At 35.8% G+C, this 22458-nt stretch overlaps 2 protein-coding genes across 5 annotated transcripts; one reads left to right on the top strand and one right to left on the bottom strand.

The window, feature by feature from the left end:
• Window positions 1-1287: 1287 nt before the first annotated feature.
• Window positions 1288-4399, bottom strand: LOC110816184 (Plant invertase/pectin methylesterase inhibitor superfamily). The gene is made up of 2 exons (XM_022044251.2): window positions 3158-4399; window positions 1288-2114 (listed from the first exon to the last, which is right to left on the bottom strand). The coding sequence occupies exons 1-2, from the start codon at window positions 4254-4256 to the stop codon at window positions 1429-1431; spliced, it is 1785 nt and encodes a 594-aa protein (XP_021899943.1). The 5' UTR covers window positions 4257-4399; the 3' UTR covers window positions 1288-1428.
• A 3264-nt stretch (window positions 4400-7663) lies between these two features.
• Window positions 7664-22406, top strand: LOC110816144 (Zinc finger C-x8-C-x5-C-x3-H type family protein). Of its 4 annotated transcripts, XM_022044195.2 has the most exons (6): window positions 7664-7903; window positions 8898-9755; window positions 17818-17967; window positions 18049-18295; window positions 18622-20956; window positions 21997-22406. In XM_022044195.2, the coding sequence occupies exons 3-6, from the start codon at window positions 17865-17867 to the stop codon at window positions 22024-22026; spliced, it is 2715 nt and encodes a 904-aa protein (XP_021899887.2). In that variant the 5' UTR covers window positions 7664-7903; window positions 8898-9755; window positions 17818-17864; the 3' UTR covers window positions 22027-22406. The 4 variants fall into 4 exon arrangements, with proteins under 4 accessions (XP_021899887.2, XP_088062887.1, XP_088062888.1 ...); XM_088206761.1 differs by having other exon boundaries at window positions 17818-18295; XM_088206762.1 differs by lacking the exon at window positions 8898-9755 and having other exon boundaries at window positions 17818-18295.
• The last annotated feature ends 52 nt before the right edge of the window (window positions 22407-22458 follow it).

The raw sequence follows: 22458 nt of genomic DNA, 5'->3' as shown, positions 1-22458 counted from the left end.
TTTTGTAAGAATTTATCTATAAAAAAAATATATCCTTTCAAATACTTGATGAGGGGAGAACGAAAGATTTGAAGAAGAACAGAGAATTTTTTTAAAAAAAATTGAAATAAAAATAAATTACTATTATGCACAAAGTATCATGAGGGTACTATTGATTTTTTATTATATATATATATGTACTTAAATAGTTCATCAACTTAGTAATATTCATAAATCAATCGTAATATAATTTAATTTGAATTTAAAAATTTAATATAAAAAATAAAATAAACGTTCTAACCATTAAATTAAACAAAGATTGATTATGATGATATATCGCAAGTACAATATTTTGTGTTTTTATAAATTAATATATAATAAAACATAGAAATAAAACGAATTACAACTAATTTTACCAAATAATGTTGGTGGCTTGGGTCATCAAGAAACAAACTACTTTGGTGATGCAAAGAAGACTTTTGCCCCCCTCCAACACGCCAAAAGGAAAAGAAGAATTGAATAATAATGCAGAGAGATAGAGTAGCCACCAAAACAAAACTACATACCTCATAGTAGGTTGCCAAGAGGCATGTGATCCCATTACTTCTACCTTCATATACACACATAGATACATACATATATATAATATAAGCGACAAAAATGGCATGGCAACTAACTATGTGCAAAACTTAATCACAACGCACTCCCTTCCTCTTTCCATCCCTCTCCCATCTTTGCTTCCAAGTTAATGAAACACCACGCCCTCGAAAGTCATTTCCGTCTCTGTCGTCTAACTTCATCGCCACAATTAACCTCGTAACTTCTAATCATAATATAAACTTCTGACAAAAACACACAAAAATGTATAATCCGACTTAAAGTTACAACTTCTTATAAAATAAGGGAAGTAACAACCATAACCAACTAATAAATTTTTCTCTTCGTCTCGTCTCTTTTGCTTTTTGACCTAAACCGGTGGAGCAATGCGCAATGAATTGACTCCAAAAGTCCCCCCCATAAAGTCCACAATACAGCTAGTCGCCAAACACAGTAGACCTTTGCTACTAATCTAAGTCATTAACATTGACTCCAAAAGTCCCCCTGAAGTCCACAATACAGCTAGTCGCCAAATACAGCAGACCTTTACTACTAATCTAAGTCATTAACATTGTTGTGGAAACAACTAGGCTCATCTCATTTTCAACCTATAACTAATACATGGAGTAGTTGTGTATTACTCTGTAATCTTTATTGGAGTAGTTCCGTTAACAGAGGTTGGTAACCTAAAAGATTGGGAAGGAAAGCAAGTATACCCAACATGTGCAAGCTCTATCATTCCCATATGTAATCCATAGCATGCCACATATTCCACAACTGAATTTATACTACTCTCCTGTATATTCTAAAATTTATATAGTTAAATATTTATTTGACATAACTGATACACTCTCAAGAAGAAGTTACAGCCCATTCATCACCTTGAATGAAGTTGTTTACTGAGTATGTGTTGACATGCTCTTCAGGGATCTGGCTACTCCACGAAACCCTATGAGAAACATCAGCTCCTGGCCCCGAATTCTTGTATTCCCCATAGTAAAGTGTTTTCAATGCAAAATCACCACTCCATGGCATCCATCCGGCCGGAACAATGAGAGCTTCCAGGGTACATTGGATGAAAACAGTCCTTGAATACTCCTTCCATGGTCTTCCCAAGTAGTTTATATGAACTGCAGGCTTGCTATGGAATAACCTCATGTATTCCTCAGTGCCATTTATCAAACAGTTGTAGAAAACAAAACCTGTTGACATGGAAGGGTCTATTCTGCCATGAGCTGTGACTGCATTGTTCTCCCCATGTTCTGGTTTTTGTTGCCGAGGAGCAATTAAGATGATACAATCTTCGAAAACTGCAGCTGAGGCTCCAAAGATGAAGTCCACATTACCCTGGATGCTGCATGATTTGTAGTACTGGCGGAGTGAATGAGCGTAAAGGGTATCCTGGTTGCCTAAAAATTCACAGTCCTGGATTACGGAAAAATCACTATCTGATCTAAATGCTACAGCCTGGTGAGCATCAGGACCTGCTGTATTCTGGATCGTGATACCAGTCGCCATGAATCCATCACCAAGAATTCCTGTAATCATGACATAAAAATAAATCAAAAACTAATATAGACAGACAAGACAACATAAGAAATGCTTATTTTCCATCCAACAACCTTAACACAATCTCATGAATTTGAAGCCGGACAACTATTGTTATCCCTGTTTGTTTCGTGATCTTTAGCTTTACATATAGCTGAAGAAACTTTTAACAGTTTCCCAATATGATACGTTATAATGCTCTCCTTAGTTTTTAGTTTGAACACCAAGAATCCATATATGGCTTCAAACTTAAAGATACTATTCCTACATCTTTCATTCAACATGTAGTGTATATGCTTAGGATTATATTAAAATATAATTAATAACTCTAACAGAGGAAACAATAAGTAAAATCACCATACCTTCAAACTACCATGAAAAAATCCAGAAATTCAAGGGAATCATTACTATTATTATTCTTTCTAATATTTGTGAAGTTCCAGGAAGGCCTGGAGACAACTGGAAAATCTAATTATACACTTCCAGTCCTTTTTAATAAAAGACTGCACATGATGCTAGAAGAGAGAAAAGTTCTGTCTATTGCTCAGGAGGCAGGATCCAAATGAAAGAAAACAAATAAAGCAACAATCGGCACGGTACATGATCTCCATACATGACACATTCTATAATCTGCATAACTTAATTATAAATTAATAAACTCTTTCTAACTTAAACTTGGTATGTTTTAAACTGTTCAATTTTTTACTTAGACTTATCCTGGGTACTTGAACTTATCCTGGATATCTTTTACTTAATTTAATGAAAGAGAAATTACAGTTTATCAAAACCAACTGAAAAAGCTTTTGTTTTTTCTTACTTCCACCTTCTAAACTTCATATGAATTACCAACCATGTCTCCAAAAAGGATCTTGCAAAAAGCTTATAAGCTTTTTGCTCCTCCCTCCCTCCTCCGCCCCGCACTCCAAAACACGATAAACTAAACATCGAGTTAGCGAATCCCCTCTAAACAAACTTAAACTTGAAAGAACCCATGCAAAAAACAATGAATAATAATCACTAACTGGCAACTTACCGACAGTAGCAGACTCATAAGTACTCATCCCAGGTTGTCCTACATTTGACGATCCTGTAATTACTGTTTTGCCCATCCCATCACCCACGAACACCACGTTTTTCTTCTCAAACGGAACCCTCACTTTCTCCTCGTAAACACCTTCTTTTATGTGTATCACGAACCTGCTCGTGCCGTCACTTGGGGCCGCATTAACGGCCTCCTGCACCGTCTTATAACACCCGCTACCCGCGTCCTTACACACCGTTACATCCGCCGTTAAATTCGACGGGAAGCCCAACGCCCCCCCACTTTCAACAGACCCGCCCTTCTCCCAAAACCCGTCCCGTTCCGTCCGGGGCGCCGTCCAAGAGCTCACCGCGTCCCCGAAGTTATCGTACGACACCATCATGCCAAGCGCGTTACTGCTTAACCCAACCAGGGAGTTCAGAAACGACATCGTTTTGTTCACCCCGGTGGTGTCGTTAACGTACTTCAACCCCGACCAGCAATCGTACTGGTACGCCAATGCAGCGCTCATCCAAGCACGTGCGTCCTTTATTCTGCCACGTGTCAGTGCGTCATCCGTTGATGAGGTACGGTACTGGGAATAGGAGAGGACCTGGAGGCAGATGTTGGCCGCATTAGTGCGGTTCAGGTTCCCAACAGAGGATTTCAAAATGTCATTTACCATGGATTTAGCGGTAATGAGATTTTGGGAGGAGACCCAGATGGCCGATTGGATAATTTGGAGGGGTGTCGGGTTCGGAGGTAGGCGACTGGACTGAGAGAGAGAAGAAACACAAACGTCGGGGTATCTGGTGGCCTTGCAGGCTTGTTGGATCTGGGCAAGGGGTGGAGACGAGGAGTCAGGGGAGGTAGAGGGAGAGAGAGAAGGAGAGGAAGAGGAAGAAGAATGGGAATGATGGTGGTGGTGCCGGGTGGCGGAGGAGACATTGAAGAAGATGAGGAGAGAAAGGAGGGAGAAGAAGAGGAGAGAAGACATGGTGAGAATGAGGAAGAGAAGGGGTTTGGATAGTCTCTTTTGGTTGTTTTTGTGTGGGTATATCTTGGAAGGGGATATAGAGGATTCAGAATGTGACTGGGATGTAATGGTCATTGTTTCAGGTATTTGTAATGGTGGTAAGTGAAAATTTGGAAACGAGTGACGTGTGATAAATTTTTTTTTTTTTTTTTTCTGTGAAATGATTGAATCTGATATAGGGAACGAAGTGGATTTTCACGGGTGCGGACAGAGGATCACGGGCTTTTGTTTTTGTTGTAGTTGGTGGATAATGGAAGGGTAATTGGTGGAAATGGCGGGCGTGGCCACCATCCTCACGAGACCGCAAATAGGGTGTTGAGATTATGAATGAAATTTAGAGATTCAGATCTCCACTTTCGAAATCTTACTTCTTCTTCTTCTTTTTCTGGGCAGAGACTGGAAAAAAGCTGCCCTCAAATCATGCACGCCAAAAATGTCTTTTTTTTTTTTTCGGGTAGAAATTATTTGTTATGTACATATTTTAATTTTATAGAAGAGATTAAATGAAATTCAATTATTACACGGAAGAAAAAAAACGCAATTTAGTTGGGAAAAATATATTTTTTTAAAAAGACGAACTTTGCAATTATTTGATTCGAGTTCTCCAGTTAAATTTAGCTTTAACGGTAACGGAGCGACGTTTATCTTTAAATACCTTTCATTTTTCCGGTAATCATTTAATTTGCTTAACTAAGACATAATAAAATTGCAATGTATTAATTATTTATGCAGATTATTTATTGCAGCATTTGGTTTATTAAGTTTCATCCCAATTAAAATTTTATTATTACATAAATATAATTTAGGATAACAAACTAATTAATTACGCTATAATTTATTTCTAATTTTTTTCTTAATCTTCAATAATCACTTTTGTTAGTAAAATATCTAATATATAGTCTTGTTTATAAATACGTTTCTTTCAATTTGTGTATGTACATATATCTATATATATATATATATACATATATGCGTCCATCACCACTTTCTTAGCTAACTATTTTAAATATATAACAGATATTTTTTATTAAGATTTTTAATATTTCTAACAATATTGAGTTCACCAACTATTCTCTTATTCGTTAAATAATTATTATTTTATTTTTTCTATAATAAATTGTGGATTCAAATTAGATTATATTTTATTTTTGTATGTTTTAATTAGTAAATTGTGTTATAATTTATGTATGTATAACATTATGATTGATTCGTACTAAAAAAATAATATTTTATCTTACCATCATTAATACATAAAGTTATCGTGATTAAATGCAGTAAATAACATAAAAATACCAAAACCTAACAAGTAGTATAATATATATGGCAAAGGGACTTATAATCTTAGTAGAAGTTAGGCCTTAAGTGTGGCTCCAATTGCAATGTCTAACTTCTATTGGTCTATTATTATTAAAATACAATTGTACGCGCCCTAATTCATATCTATTAGCAAACTTATAAAAAATTATTGTATAACTCGTATATATTAACATTGGACGTAAATATAATGAATACCATACTAAATGTCAAATCTTAATGAACAATAACATCTATGGTAATATAAATTATTGGTAACATCTAATAGTAAATATATGATAAAAAAAAATGTAAACTTTTTATATGTTCAATAATAATATATGACAAACAAAATAAAAATTTTGTTAAAAATCAATATGATTTATCATCACAAATTATAGACATTTAGCATTTCATTGCATATATAGTAATGAATATTTACAGCAATATAGATGTTTATAAGTTCAAAACAAGATTAAAAAAGAGGATTTATTGAGACGAATGTTCCAAACCAAAATGAATTATTTTTTTATTTTGCTAGTTAAAAATAATAAAAAGTAAAAATAAAAATTAAATTATTTTTATTTTATATTTTATATTTTTTGTGGAAGCCAATATATTTCACCTCGAAGCGGGACTAAATTAAAACGAATTAATCTTTTGGGTATTTTGGTACCCATATTGAGGACCGTATTAAATAATATCTCATCTAATTTATTTTAAAATATTACATTCAGTCCAATTTGGTTTATAATATGTACAACAATTTAAATGCTCATACATAACAACATTTTATAGTATATATGATAATAAAAAATAACATCTTAAAATTATTATGTAGTCTTATATGTATAACAAATATAAATAATAATTATCAGTATATGAATATTTGAGATTTTATTCTTCTATATGCTTGAAGTTTGAAAAAGAAAGTTTATTTCGAAATATGTGAGAATTTCCATTTTGTAATTGAGTCTTCTAGAAAAATATTTGAATGATGAAGCTTAGCACTAAGATAAACAAGTAGTTGTAAGTAGTGAAAGTTAATATTAAAAAACAAAAAACAAAAGGATTTGAGAAGATGATGAAAAGTTTCTGGTTGTTAGTTCGATGAGATGATATGAATACGAGCTTGGGATCAAACCTCTATAAAATTGAATTTGTATTTTCTATACTCTTATCTCTTAATTTAAATATTAGATTTAATTTACAAGTTATGAATTAACGATTAATTTGTTTCTGCGTATTTACTTTGTTTATTAATTGAATACATTTGGTGCTCTAGTTGCTTTTTTATCTTCAATTTATTATCATAACATAAATTATTTGTTGAAAACATTTGATAATTGTTCACCCGATCATACATTTAAGAAACAACTAATTTAAAAGCTTGAACATCACCTAAGTTGTTATCCTCAAGCATTCGTTACTTCTTGAGTTGGACTAATTGCATACAAATTTTAGTAATTCCCCACTATATGCAAAAATTAACTCTTGGATCGCCTTATATTTGGACCAACGAAAATCAAGGAAGCATATGTAGAAAACATATTTTTTAATGACGTTTTTGTGGTTAAAAGCGAGATAATTTTATTTACTTGAAAGATGCTCGCAACTTAATATATTAGAACTACTCTCTGTTCTCCAATTTTATCACCCAAGTTTATTGAGAAGCAAAATTGAGGGTTTTGCTTGATAAAATATTGTGTTTTTGTAACATTGATTGGATTCCCACAATCTCTAACAAGCCAACATACAGTGTAGTTAAATGGGTTGTTTTGGGCTCCTTTTTTAGGGCTCATTGCTTGATTATATTATTGATATTCTCCTCTAATACATCATTTATGTTTGTAGATTCAAAGTCAAAGAGAAAAATATATACTCACAGTATTATTTTGTAATAATCTCAAAATTTTCCAATTGGATTATGAAAGTAAGTGAGATTAAGGATTTTGGCTTTAAACAAGTAGAATCTGTTTAGGAGAAAGTGACAATGTGAAATCTTATTATTATAATTTATGAAATAAACTTTAAATTTACAAAATTTGAAGTAAATTCTATAATAGGCGCTGAGCCCACTTAATGCAAAAATAAGAGCACGGTGATTCCACCGCAGGGTAGTAAAACCCAGCGCGAGCAGCGTCGACCGCTTTAAGTGAAGGAGAAAAGGGCTTACAAGGCTGGGGCCCATCAGCTGGGCAAAAATCTAAGCTCAGGTTTTCGACGTTTTATACACAAAGAGGAGGCCGCGACTCTCTACTTCTTCGCCTGTGCGCTCTCTCTCTTCTCTCTCTCTCTCTCTCTCTCTCTCTCTCGCGCGCGAGCGCGGGTCTTCACCTCCCTCTCGGAGCGCAGATGGAATGGCGAACTCAACTTGCTCCTCGAATCTTGATTGAAGTACGACGCTAGAGTTATCTATCTACATCCACGTGAGTCTTCTTTTCTCTCTTTCGTATTCAGTATATTACTTTGATAATTTGTAGGGTTTTTGTTCCTTCTTTCTCCTTCGAAATTTTGATGTGAATCCAACTTGCAATGAAGTTCTTGGACGACAATAGAGCTTTCTCTTAGGGTTTACTTCGTTTTCTGAGTAATAGGTCTTTTAATTTTTAGCTTCGTATTCTGATTTCAAGCTTTACGGTTTAGTGAACTTTGGGACTTCGAGTTTCTAGCTTGAATCTTACGTGGTCGGTTGTTTCTTTTGCTTTTTCTTTCAGTTGTGTTTTTAGGCATGGGATGATTGCGGTGCAAATGTTAAAATAGTGCAATTAGATTTTATTATAGTCGAACCAAATTTGTGACTTTTACAATTGCATAGTATTATCGAATCACGACTTTGTCTAATTAGTGTCAAGACTTCAACGGTTTGCTGCTTTTCCAATCCCGTTCTATGTGCCATGTGACTTCTAGGTTGTTGTCGTGGAACTAAGGCATGGCACATGAAATTTAGTAAGACTTGTAGTGTAACATTTGGTTTTTTTTTGCTGCATTTTGATTCTTATGATTCTTGCGTGGACATGTCTGCTATTGTTTTGGTGCTGTTTTGGTGTTCACTTGCTGGTCCTTATTTTTATTTTTATTTTTCTTTTTCTTTTTGTTTAAAATTTTAGTATTCTTTCTTAAATTTCTTCTTGCAGAATTTGCAATTTTCGAACTTTGAGATTGGTGGGGATTTTTGTTTATTTTTCAATCGACGTTATAATTTTTTGCCCCTTATTTCAGCAATAAAACATGTGATATCCTACCTGGAAAGTAAAATGTGGCCCTGCCTAGTCTGCAATATCTTTTCTGTATGCCCAGGCGTATTAAGTAGACTGCAGGATTCTAGCTGTTAGGAGGGGTTATCTCCCTTGTGTTTTAGCTCTGTATCTCAGTAAGAGTAAATTTGTGAGGGTGCTAATATCGAATATAATTTTCCTGCAGTATTTTTACAAGGTCAATGCTTGAAGGGATTACCAAGTGAATTCAATAACTGATGCATTTATTTTGCAATGGGATTCTCTCCTTCCAGAAGAAAATATTGGATATTAGCACCTATTGTTCAATACTAATTTGTGTTAGGAGTGGATTCTGGTGGCCATTCTAAGAGGATTTGGTATGGCAAATGAAACATGGTCATAGTTGAAGAATTAGCAAGAGTCCATGAATCTACAAAGTTATTATGAAGAGAAGAACAGCCCTGGAAGAAAGACCATATATTTGTATATTATCTGAATGAAGCAATTCCCTAGCGCTCTTCACAAGCAAGTCTTGATGTACTAGAACGCTATCTAAATGAAATTTCTGAATAAGTTAGTGAAGACCATGGATGTGCAGTTTCATTCTGCAAGTAAAACTTTTTAGTTGGTGTGACTAGGAAATTTTATTGAAAAATTTTGTATGTCCAGATGATTATATACTTGCTGATTTCAGAGAGCAAACAATTCACAGTTTTGCAAACTTATGCAGAAGCTATGTTGTTGTCTTGGTTGGTTCTTGATGTGGGTATGACATTTGCTGGATCTTAGAACATCATTCCTTCGATGACATTGAAGCATAGCCATCAACTACCAAATATTTTAGTTGTTACAAAATTGGATTAGTTGTTTATATCGCTATCTATCCATGTGCAATTTTTGTTTTTCTGAAACATTTACGAGTGCAGTATTTTTGGAGCTTTGGATGTCATGGATATGAGTTATGTGAAGGGAAAATTTTCAACCATCACGTTCATTCTCCAAGTTTTGAATAGGTGTATTTTGGCCCAGCTTGAAGGACAACAAAGGCGCTTTGTGCCACTTGGTATGAATTTTCTTGAGTGCTTTCTTTATGAACTATAGATCTTTTAAGTGAAGTTATGACGAGCCAATAGTGGGCCCTTTTTCATAACTCTTTTCATCATCGTAATGGAGTGTCCCGTCAAATTGTTTTCCTGCACAAAAGATCAAGAGTTACTTCAAGGCTGTTTGTGGGAGGGGTAGAGGTGGTGGCTAAGGACACAATTTTATGTTGTAAACCTGAGTTTGAAGCTGTACTTAATATAAGATGCATCCCCATGTGCTTCCAAGTTGTTTAATACTCAAGATTAACTTGGCAAAAGTTGAATTTGTCTCTCTCTTGAACTGGTGGGATTTGAATCTTTGGCTAGGAGGCTAGGATGTAAGGTCTCTAGTCTCTCATAAAAACATTGGAGGTTGCCGCTTGGAGCTAGGTTTGAAGATATTTCTATTTGGGATCAAGTAGTGACCAAGTTGCAAAGAAGGGTGACAAGGTGGAAAAGGTGGTGTTCAATTCAAAGGGAGTAGCTTACTCTCATTAAGAGTACACTCTGACAAGTACTTGTTTTTGTTCTCCATCCTTGCTAGTGTGGAAAAAATCTAAAGTTAATTTAACATCATTTTTTTGTGGAGATATTTTGAGGTTTCACTTGGTTGTTTGGAACACAATTTAGCTTCTTTTCCGGAGGGGTGGCTGTGAGTGGATAGTTATGAATGAAGAGATTGATCAAGGCTAAAACTGGGATGGGACTCCAGGAAGTCAAGACTCCCACAAGGCTTGAGTATTTGAAAAAAAAAAAAGAAGCAATTTTGTTTTGGATGAATTTCATGGCTATGTAAGGAAGATTGGATTTGGATAGAGGCTGAGGTTTAGGTTGGATAACTGAGTGAATGAATTTGCAACTTTTTTGCACCATGTTCCATTTGGCAAGATTTAAGGAGGTCATTATGGCAAAGACTTTTTCTTATACTTTAGGTTTTAGGGCCAAGGTAGTGGACCTTGTCAGAAATTTCAATGACTTGGAGGTGGATGAATACGTTAGTTTCCTTAGTTTTGCTTTCGTTGCAATGGTTTACATGAGGGTATTAATAAATTGGTATGAAAGCTAGGTTCTAATGGAGGCTTTGTTTTTTGTGGAATCTTTCTACTTTCAGCTGGCTAACACTGCTTCGACAATGGGAACTTTCGTAGAACTGAAGTTGAAAATTTAATGCCTCTCATGGAGTTGCATTCCTTGCTTAGGAAGTGGCGAGAGGAAGGATTCTCGCTACAGACACTCTCAGAAAAAGGAGGGAAATCATATTTAATGGGTTTTATTTTTGCAAGAGGGTAGTTGAAACACTACATTACCTTCTATTATGGTGCTCGTGGATAAAAACTTGTAGTTGTTTTTTAAATATCAAGTGTAAAATATGGTATTAATAGTGGCACCATGGGGCTACCAAGCCCATACATAATAAATTTACATTTCAATCGAAGTGTTAATAAGGTTTCTTAACTCTCCAATTACATGAGGAGAATAACCCATTAACAAAAGATAAGAGTTTGGAACCATCTATTTTTAATAATGTTAAAACCATTTACATCATCTTCCCTCCAAAAGCCGTCCTATTCCTCTCCTTCTACACTACCCATAAAATAGTAAGTGGGATTACATCAGGTGCTTCTCGTTACCCCTCACTCTCTTCCATGACCAAATTTCATCGCGCACTGATTCTACCATCACCCAACTAGTACGAAGTAGCCCAAGAACCAAATTCCAAAGCTTGTATACAACTGGGAACCAAAGTAAGAGATGATTGCAAATGTCTTCCGCTCTCTTACACAAAATGCACGCATTAATCAAGATCTTGTCCCTCTTTCTCAAATTATCAATAGTTGAAATGCAACTCTTGCTAGCTTCCCAGGCCAAAAAAAAAAAAAAAAAAAAAAAAGAAATCCGGGATGGCACCTTGGACTTCCAAATTGGCTGAATTGGGAATTTGATATCATTATTTTCAAATCTAAACCAATGCTTGTAAAAAGATTTGATCGTGAATGACCCATTCTTCGCGAGACACCACTGCAGGGTATCATTGCTACCGTCTAAGTTCACTCTGGAAAGAGTATTCAACAGTCTCTCATACTTTTCTATCTCCCAATCATTCAAATTGCTCAAAACAAACACCTGCCAAACTCTCTCTCCTCCCTCCATATTCACAAAATGATCACAAATCTTAGCTTCCCTTTTCTGGGCTATAACATAGATATGGGGGTATTGATCCTTGAGACAACCATCCTCCAACGACTGATCCTCCCATAAACTTACTCTTTCACCCTTTTCTACCATCTCAGCCTTCATCAATTTTTTCCCACGTGCTCTTCCAATGAGGTTTTGTTACTTCTCTAGTGAACCACCCTTTCTCATCCAAGCCAAACTTAGCTTCTAACACTCTCCTCCACAACTCTCCTTCCTCATTCATAAACCTGCATGGCCATTTGCGCTCTGCATGACCTTGTTCATTTCTACCAAGGATCTCAAGCCCAACCCATCATTGAGTAATGACTTCTTGGTCTCCTTTTAAGACACCAACCAATATCTTCTTCTAACTTCTTCATCTTTCCAAAGGAATCTGCACTGAATTACTTTCATTTTCTTAGCCACATTCGCCGAAATAGTCAAAAGAGACAAAAAAAATAAATGGGTAAATTAATAACAGTGATTCTAATGAGTGTGAGTCTCTCTCCTCTAGAAATGAAGGTTTGCTTCCATCCAACATATCTTTGTTCAAATCTATCCATAACTGGATCTCATGTCTTCATATCTTTGAAATCAGCACCTAAAGGCAAACCCAAATATCTAATTGGTAAGCTGACAAGTCTGCACCCCAAGGCACTCACCAAGTCTTCTGATTCCCTCTTTGTGCTCAATCTGACCATTTCAGATTTAGATAGGTTGATACTCAGCCCAAAAACTGTCTGGAATCATATCAAACACATCTAAAGTTAAACATAGCTCTCTTGTCTGACTCACAAAAAAGCATAGCATCATATGCAAAGAATAAGTGTGTTACCTCTCCAACCCTGTCCCTCCTTCCCTCCTTTAGGCATCTGAATAAATTACTTCCTTAAGTTTTATCAACATCTTGTTCAAAGCCTCCATAACTACAATGAATAAGAAAGGAGATAAATGCTTCCCTTGGCTTAACCCTCTAGAAGCCCGGAAAAAAAGATGATGACCCTCCATTTACAATAACCGCAAATGATGTGGTTGTGATGCATGCCTTATCCAGCTTCTCCACTTCTCTTCAAAACCCAACCTCTCAAGCATAGTTCACAAAATTCAAACACTCATGGTCATGGGCCTTCTCCATATCAAGCTTGCATAACACTTGTCCCTCTTTTTATATAAAACTTCATCCACCAGTTCATTAGCAATCAAAGCAGTGCCAAGGATCTTCCTCTCACAAAGGCGTGTTGGCATTCCCCAATCACATTATCCATAACTGAAGTTATTCTTCTTGCCAGCACCTTGGCAATTAGCTTGTAAATACACCCAACTAGACTTATGCGTCTGAAGTCCTTTATGTTATGTGGTCTCCCATACTTCGCAATGAGGACCATAAAGGAAGAATTGATGGATTTTACGAAGGACCCACTTTGGTGCATATCTTGGAAGAGCTCTATGATGTCCTTTTTCATTATACTCCATGAATGGATTGAGGGAGAAACATTAGCTCAACACTTCCCTGAAACTTTTTATTTTTAGTTTGGAACAAAGTGACAACGGTGGTAGAATCTTGTTCTAATCCCATGGAAATGTAACTTAAGTGGTGGAGCTGACAAGAAATCTAAGTGATTGGTAGGTGGATGAGTATGTCAATCTTTTCAACCTCTTATCCACTATGGAAGACTGAATGAGGCCATGAATGAGTCAAAGTGGAAGTTCAGTCTAAAATGATTTTTTTTTTTTCAGTGAAATCCTACAACCTCCATCGAACCAAGATCGAGAGAGCTGTCGAGAATTGTCCATGGAAACTTATTTAGAAGATAATGCTCCCCGAAGGGTGGCCTTTTTAGCATGAGGAGCGATAAATGAATGCACCCTAACCATAGATGATTTGATTAAGAGGGGAAGAATCTTTGTGAATGGATGTTACTTATGTAAGAGTAACACAGAATTGAAAACCACCTTCTTCTTTGGTGTTCTTTTTCATTTCGGTTGGTCTATGGCTTACAATCTTTTGGGGATCCACTGGGTACTAGTTGGTACGGCTAAAGAGGAGATGCAGGCACGGAGAGGCATCAAAGGGGTTAAATATCATGATGTAGGTTTTATTCTTCTTGCCACCTTATCTATTATTTGGAAGAAAAGGAACAGAAAAGCTTTTGAGGGCAACCTTATGGTTATAAGGAGAAGAGCCATTGAGGGCATGTAATTTTCTTTTAATAGGTTCAAGGATTTATGGCTCTAATTTTTAGGTGTTTTTTGATAAAAGGGTCATCCTCTTTCTACTTACGTGGATCTCGAAGTTTTAATTGGTTTTTTGACAGAATTGTAAAGTTTTTATATACTTTTGTTGCTTATGTATAATACACTAATTTTGCTCCTAAAAAAAATTTTATGGTTCTCTTTCTCTTTTTAGTTGTTATGATTGCTATGGGCTTCTGGGTGGGTGTTTTAATGATCAGTCATTGATTAAATATGGGGTTGGAGAGGCATCCGGAGTGATAAATTTAATAAAATGTTCTTATCACTTCCTTTTGGGTTATTTGGAAGGAAAAAACTAGGAGGATTTTAAGGGTATAAAACCATCTTTTAGTAGGCCCAAGGATATGCAGTTTCAGACCCAATATTTTTTGATTTATTATTATCCTCTTAATTTTCCTGAGGACTCAGGGACCGCATTAACAATTTGGTTGATTTGCAAAACTGTTTGGTATCTGGGTTGCACCCCCGTGTTGCCTATGTTGATAATTATATTACCTTTTTGTTATAAAAATACTAAAGTTATGAATAGTCGCATTACTGGAATGATGCTTTTCCTGGCACCATACAGGGGTTTTTCAGGCTTCCTCTTTCAGAAATTCTTACTCTCTTTCTTTGCATATTTGTCGGACCATAATAAGTTAATTTCTAAAGGAATGAGCTCCTGTTGTATGTAAGAGGTGCAGTTTGTTCCTTAGGGTACATTGAAAAAGTTCCCCGGAGCAGATTTAAAAGTTAAATGCATTTACCTTTTCTTTTTTCTCCCTGCACGTTTCCTGGCTGAGTTCTTGAAATGTGTGTATCTTGCTGATCCAATGAAGGTGATTTTCTGTAAAGCAGCGTGATTTTATTTATTTATTTTGTTTAAGAGATGCCTTATCTTGTAAATGTGTGCTATAGGTGGGGAAAAATATGTAGGTTACCTCTCTGTGTGTCTTTCTCAGAAGTAAAAATTGAAAGATGAAGTACATAGATAAAGAGAAAATTTGTTTGTATGCGGGTTACACCTGTTAATGCTAATAAATACTTAATTTTCATTAAAAAAATGAAAGAGATGAAGGTTCCCAACAATGGATGGGATTTCCCTGGTTCAAAAGATGAACTATTCAATAGGATGGAAAATTTATGTTATACTCAGTTAGTATTAGGAAAAAAAATTAGTAGTAACTAGGGGAGCCTTTTGCAAATTTGAGAACGTGCTTGATCACTGACATGGTTGTCGGTTTAGCAACTTTACTTCAGTCATTGAAATGTCTTCTTCCCCTTGATAAAATTATAGTCCTTTAGATGATTGAGGTCGTAACAATTTCATGCAGACTTGTGTCTCGAAGTTATGTTTTTTCTAATACTCTGAGAAAATGCACTGGCTTGGCAGCTTACCAATATGGAAATGTTATTATTTATTAGGATTGCAATATTCGGCAAAGTGATTTCTCTTAGGATTGCAATATTTGGAAGTGATTTATTTTGAGATAGAATTTTTGTGTTTTTATCGCATATGATATAGAAGCATGCATTATCTTTTTTATTAACCACATCTAGGCTCTCAAGAGTAGCCACAAGCTGTTTTTACAATTGTTAAATAATTTTGTAGGGAAATTCATCGTGTCAAAAGTTTAAACTAATAGAAAGAAATCCAAGTTTTATTTTTTGTACTCAAAGATGTAAAATCAGAATTGTTTGAGCCAAGCACAAAGTAATGGACTTTACATATATGCTCAACTATGGGCAAAAAGATATTAATGATAGGCAAATAGGTTATTAAGGTTTGAATCTAGACCCCTTGCTTTAGGATAATGTGACATCATTAATTTATTCCAAAAATATAACTTGATAAAAATTGACTCAAATCTTATTAGTTATATTGCATGAATATTATCATGTGAATGTGTTCATACTGATGCAAACCAAAAAGAATTAATAGATGACCTAATTTTGAGAAAAACAGGGAAACTATAATAATGAATGAATTTCATGGTTTGAACTCAATACTGCTTTCAGAATTGGTTTGTGGCTAATTATTCTAAAAATTTAAGAAATGATTCTAATACCATTCTTGTTTCCGTTAAAGATAGAAACAAAGTACAGAACATCAGGAAAATTTTTTTAGATGAAAAAATAAAAGAAAAGATTATAAATATTGTACATCAGTATTAAGAGGATGACAAAAAGAAAAGACATGAGGTTTGGGTTCAGCAGTCTAACTTTACCAAAAGGAAAAACATGATCCTCAAAACCCTTATGGTTCCTTTCCTTCCAGATAACCCATAGGGTAGCCAAGGGAATAGGAGACTAATTTTCTCCTTTCATATCATTCTAGTAGCCTGCGGAACCCAAAACTCATCCTGATTAGACCCAGCAACAAGGCAATTCAATTAAGGAAATGAAGAGTCGAGCACCGAAGGTGGCAAGAAAAATGGCAGCATAGTAGTAAATGATTTGGAACCTCTGTTATTGCATTACACAAATAACAACTAAAAAATCTTCCTTTTTTGAAGTTTATCATTAGTAAGGATCCACCGTCCAAAAGAAAAGAAAGTAATTCTAGGTGATGCATTTGTTTTTTGGAGAAAGCAATTTTAGATGATAAATTTTTTCTTCCCCAGATTTGGTTATAAGGAAGATCATCCTAAGGTGGGGGTGGGAGAGATGTTAATTGAAGGATTTCACAGTGAAAATATTACTAAGCCTCAATTATTGCTCATCATGCCCCAAAGGATCCAACGAACATAAGGAAGTGATTGGTGCAAAATGGGTTAGTTTAGATTGCCTACACAAACTAGGAATTATAATTCTGTTAAATACAAAATTTTAAGATTTTAGAAGTTTATATTATAATTTTAATAATTTTAAGATATTATTTTTTTTTCAGCATTTAGGTTTTCTATTTGTATTGATAGTATTATTTCCTAACCCGATTGGTATTACTATTTTTAACTTTTATTAAAAAAGTTGCTCAGGATATATAAATGGTTTTTATAATTTCATTTTCTGAGATAGGTTAAAGTTAATTTAATAAAATACTTTGTGAGTATCATCAATTTTTTTATTGTGATACAATCTAATCCTTAAGTGTGATGCTTTAAGACTTATTAAATGTGATATGTAAGAAACTTTAGATTATTGTGGTATCGAACTTTAGCCAATATCTTACATTGTGGACAAGGGTCTAAAATAGAGTATCCTTTTTTAAATTTTTTTTGGGGCCAAAATAGTGCAAAAATAGAACAGCTGTTAAACTAGAATTAGTAATCAGAGAAGTGTAGGCTGATTTTATGCATGCTAGGGTAATTATCGTTCTTCTGTAAATCCAAAGGCCTTCTTTTTCTTGATCCATGAATTCATTGGACTAGTTTGCTTGTATGATATTTTAAATAGAACTGCTTACAGATGATAAATCATTTGCTTTTCTTTTGTATGACATATGTCGAACTGAAATACTATCTTATGCATGGTTATTTTATTATACTTTTGGTGGAGCTAAAATCCTTCTGAACAACTGTTCGATTTGGGTTTTAGTGATAAAGGAAAGACAAATGTGTTTATGTTATGGAGACTAATTAGTATGCCGGTTTTTCCTGGATGCAGATAATTCTAACAGGTTTTTCCTGGATGCAGTTTATTTTAACATTTGATTGCGAAAAGGTAGCTATTCTTCTGTTGAAATGAGTAGCAGCAGCAGAAGGCGTGTTTCTAAGTGGGATTTGAAAGAAGATTCTCAACATTCTCCTGATAAGGTCCGAGAAAATGATTGGCCTGGGAAATCAGGTATGCATTTCCGTGAGAAAGAATCAGAGCCTGGGTGGTTTTCTTCAAAAGGTAGTGATAGAAATGACCATAAATGGCCAGATATTGAAGCCAACAGCAAACCGAAGTCTGAGCTTGATTTGAGACAACTACCTAGGGATACTTTGCTCAGAGGCAGAGGTTCTGGTAGGAGTGATGGCATGAATGATGACTACATAAAGAATTTGAAACCCACAACTGAATGGGATGGAAGTGGAAGTTACGGTACACGAATGTCTCCTGGACTTGATGAATGGAGACAACTAAATCATCATCATTCTCCCAAAAATGATTGGCACAGATCCCGCAGGTTGGTCTGTCGTCTTGACACAGTTCCCGCTCAAATTTTATTTTGTATTTATTATATGCTACTGTCTTTGGTTCTTTAAGAAACCAAGTCATATATGTTTGTTTCCTTTTCTGTTTTCTTACTTGGTTGGAGCATTTCGTTGGAAAAACTCATTTTCTCATTCATCTTATTTAGAAACTTTCTTTTATAATATGACATGACTCTAGAAGTGCAGGATGCTTGAATTCTCAGTTTCTGTGCTTCAGCTGCACTTTAAATCAGTTTGTTAATCATTTCTTCTTTGGAGTTCTTAATATCATATTTCTGTTTATTCAAAATTTGTACAGAAGTAGGAGCCAAAGTAGGAGCCGGAGCCGAAGCAGGAGTAGGAGCCGAAGCAGGAGCAGGAGCAGGAGCAGGAGCAGGAGCAGGAGCAGGAGCCCTCTCCGTGGTTTGAGGCGACAATCAGGATTATATGAGAGAAACAAGAGCAGACCAGGGTTATCAGCATCACTATGTAAGGAGTTTGTTTCTGGTAGATGCCGTAGAGGTAATAATTGTCAGTTTCTTCATCAGGGTGATCAAACCTACGAGGATAGTTGGGAAAGTAGAAACCGAAAAAGTAGAGACTCAAAATATTCCACTCCCAATGACTCTAGAGAGCATTCTGTGAGAAGTGGTAGATCTACCGAGCATTGTACTAATTTTCTTAAAGGTGCCTGTCGGAGAGGGGCATCTTGTAGGTATCTCCATGATGGTGGTTTAGATGGGGTTGTTGGAGGTCCTCTGAGTGAAGGGATTAGAGAAAGGGAAAATGATAAAAGGGGGAGAGATGCATCGATGGAGCGAGGAAATGATCATGAATCACGCAGGAGTCATGATATTCCATGCAAGTTTTTTGCTGCTGGAAATTGTCGTAATGGCAAATATTGTAGGTTTTCTCATCAAGGAGAAGCACGTGTAAGTCCTGAAAGAAGGGCACATGATGATCGGTGGGGACGGGGCCACATTTCAAATGATGTGGAGAAGGTGTGGAATGGTGCAACATGGAATGGTGTGGATAAGCAAGAAGCTCCAAAATTGAGCGAGGAAAAAAATGAAAAAATGGAAATCTCTGATCCAAGGTTCTCTTCTTGGTCAGCGGCTGATGGATTGAACCATAGTTTCAAGGATAGCAGTGTGTTGGGTGATGCTTCAGTTAATCTTAAGGCAGTTAATAACCCTGAGAAGAAAGCACCTCAGTGGAAAGCAAGAAGTATTGATCTCAGCACTGACATTCCTGAATCTAAAGGTGCGGACAAATGGATTGATGACATGGAGATGTCTCCTGAGTGGAATTACAGAATTCAATCTTCGAATAATACTGAAAAGGAAGAGCATGGTGACATTCCTCAGAACATTCAGTCTGAATCTCTGAAAGATGACCCTGCACCAACTCGTGAGCGCAATAGAAATAAGGAAGCGTCAGGTTGGATGCATGATAGGGTTGCAAGTCTTGAACCAGTGGTAACTGAAAGCTCCTACTTCCGTAAGGACCTCAATTTGGGACAGGGTGGTGCTATTGGGTTCTCATGCAATGATAAGAAGGCTATTGAAAATTCTATGGGCTCACTAATTGATTTAAATTTTTCTGCAAATATTGTGCCAGCACAAAACTTTGACCAGAACAGCCACATTTCTAGTGCATTGGGCTATTCGACAAAAGCTGGACAAAATCAAGTGGCTATCCCCATTGATCCTTCTACTGGCTTAAGTATGAAAAGTTCTGAGAATGGTGCATTGTTTCAGGGAAATACCTTGACCAGCAAACCTGATATTGGGGACTCAAACATAACGCTGATAAATCCTGCAAATCAGCTGACTCAGGACATTGTAGGCAGTGCAGGGCTCACCAACCTTTCAGCTTCCCTAGCTCAGTTATTTGGAAACGGGCAGCAGCTTCCACAACTTTATGCCGCACTTAATCCCCAAAATGCAACCCAGGTGCCTTCTTTTACCAATTCTCAGGGACTTTCAAAGCCAGATTCTTCAGCAATCATCAATTCCAATCAGGCAATTGCATCGGAGAAGCAGTATGACCCTATATCTGATAGTATTGAGCCCAAGAAACATGACATGAATGTGAGCCCCCGAGGATTTCAACTAAATCCCATTGGACAGGAAAACATCACAAAAGGGAGACCAGAAGTACCACCTAATAACTTAATGTCAACATCTTTTGTGAGATCAAGTTGTCATAATGACAATAAAAATAGTTGTACAGAAGAACCTACTCGTGGGAGCCATGGTTTAAAACATCAGGAACCAGGTACAAACTCTCAGACTCCTAAGGCAGATACTGGAATGGGGGCTGAGGTGAAAAACAAAATACGAGAGGAAAATCAGATTGTGCCAGGGAGTGTAGAAAATATAGATGGAGATGGTAGGACTGATGAGACCAAGAGAAGCAGGGATAATAAGAGTATCCGAGCATTTAAATTTGCACTTGTGGAGTTTGTTAAGGAGCTTCTAAAACCCACTTGGAAGGAAGGTCAAATCAGCAAAGAGGCGTACAAAAACATAGTGAAGAAAGCCGTCGACAAAGTTACTGGTACCATGAAGGACCCTAATATTCCTCAAACTCAGGAGAAAATTGATCAATATCTATCAGTTTCAAAACCAAAGCTTACTAAACTTATACAGGTGAGTTCAAAATTCATTTACTTGTAATTTTGAATTTATGGTGTCTTTAAATTCGCTAGTAAAAAGCTGTTTCTCTGCATTATTATTGTCCTTAAACGACCACAGATTATTGTTTGTGCTTGATATTTCATTTAAGTCGCAAGATGATGGAGATGGAAATTGGACTCTGTTAACTGTTTGGGTCCAGTCAGTGCCTACTAGGTTCATGATCTTTCTAACACTCGTGGCTAGGGAGCTTGAAAAGTTAGGCATCCTTGTCTCAGTGGCTGGGTAAACAATTTTTGAGGTGGTCGAATGATGAAGTAGCAAAGCACGCGTGTGCTTAGACATATTTAGGCATTTGTCTTTCTCATATAGCGTATTAAACAATCCATTCCTTCATAGTGCAGTCAGTCGGATGAACTTACCAACCCTCCAAATTGCATGGTTGGAATTTTGTTTGCAGCATTCTGTCACTTACTCAGGAGAGCCAGCAATAGAGGATTACAATGATACATGAATAAAATATAAGGTTAAATAAGAACGATAAATCTTTCTAATAGAAGGGAACTTCTATTTGTACATTATTTATGTAAAATCCGTACATTTGGTTTATGGGTCTCTGATATTTTAATAATATTATTGCACTTACAATGCATTTTGTTGAACAAGATTAAAAGACCTCCCTCTTTTTCTTATAAATTTCTTCAGAATTTCTGTTGGCCTTGTTCAAGTGTTCTTGTAACTTATTGGAGTTGGCACAAGGATCAGATTTTTGAATTCCGTTTACAGTTGGGTTGAGAATGTTAAGAAAGAGTTCTCTTTTGGAACACGTGGGCCCAATGGACTTCCTAGCTCCTATAGACACAAATGAAAAGGAAAAAAAGAAAGAAATTTTAATATTATGTCTTGAATTGTTGAGCCAATTTTTATGGCTGCAAGTTCTTTGATTCTAGAAATTACAATTCCCATGTAATTTTGTGATTAAAAAATTGAACAAGTTATTAGGAGAATAGGATGTTGTTTTGCCCTCTTTCATCTTTCTCTTGCTTTAATTGCAGGCGTACGTGGAAAAATTTCAGAAGAGCTAAAAAAAAAAAAGGAAAGAAGGAGCTTCTGTTTTTTTTTTTTTGTTGAATTAGTTTTCTTGATGAAATAGGAAGCTGGGATGGAGTTTCCTGTTGTGTTTCTGAAACTATTAGATGTATTAATCTCTGGTTGAATTTGATGTATTTTAGTTTTTGAAAGCAGGTTTAGCTGACTTCTCCTATGTAGATAAACTGTAGGTTTTGGTTAAAGAGGTCTGTAAACGATGTTGTTGCCTCGTTCGGCAGACAAAGTAGGGTGGTGTCATAGATTTGACTGAGGGTGGAGGAGATAATTTGTTGTGATATCTTTTCTTTCACCTCATAATTATTATCATTCCATCAATTTCAATGGCAGCTGGCTTGAGAATTAAACTCTTTTATCAGAGTCTGAAGTGGTTTTGATTTCATAATTATGATGATTCATTTGGAGGATCC

Source organism: Carica papaya, chromosome 6, assembly GCF_054855325.1.
Source record: "Carica papaya isolate Zhongbai chromosome 6, ASM5485532v1, whole genome shotgun sequence".
Classification (NCBI taxonomy): Eukaryota; Viridiplantae; Streptophyta; class Magnoliopsida; order Brassicales; family Caricaceae; genus Carica; species Carica papaya.
The sequence above is the reverse complement of the archived record's forward strand: the minus strand, read 5'-3'. Positions and strand labels throughout refer to the sequence as shown.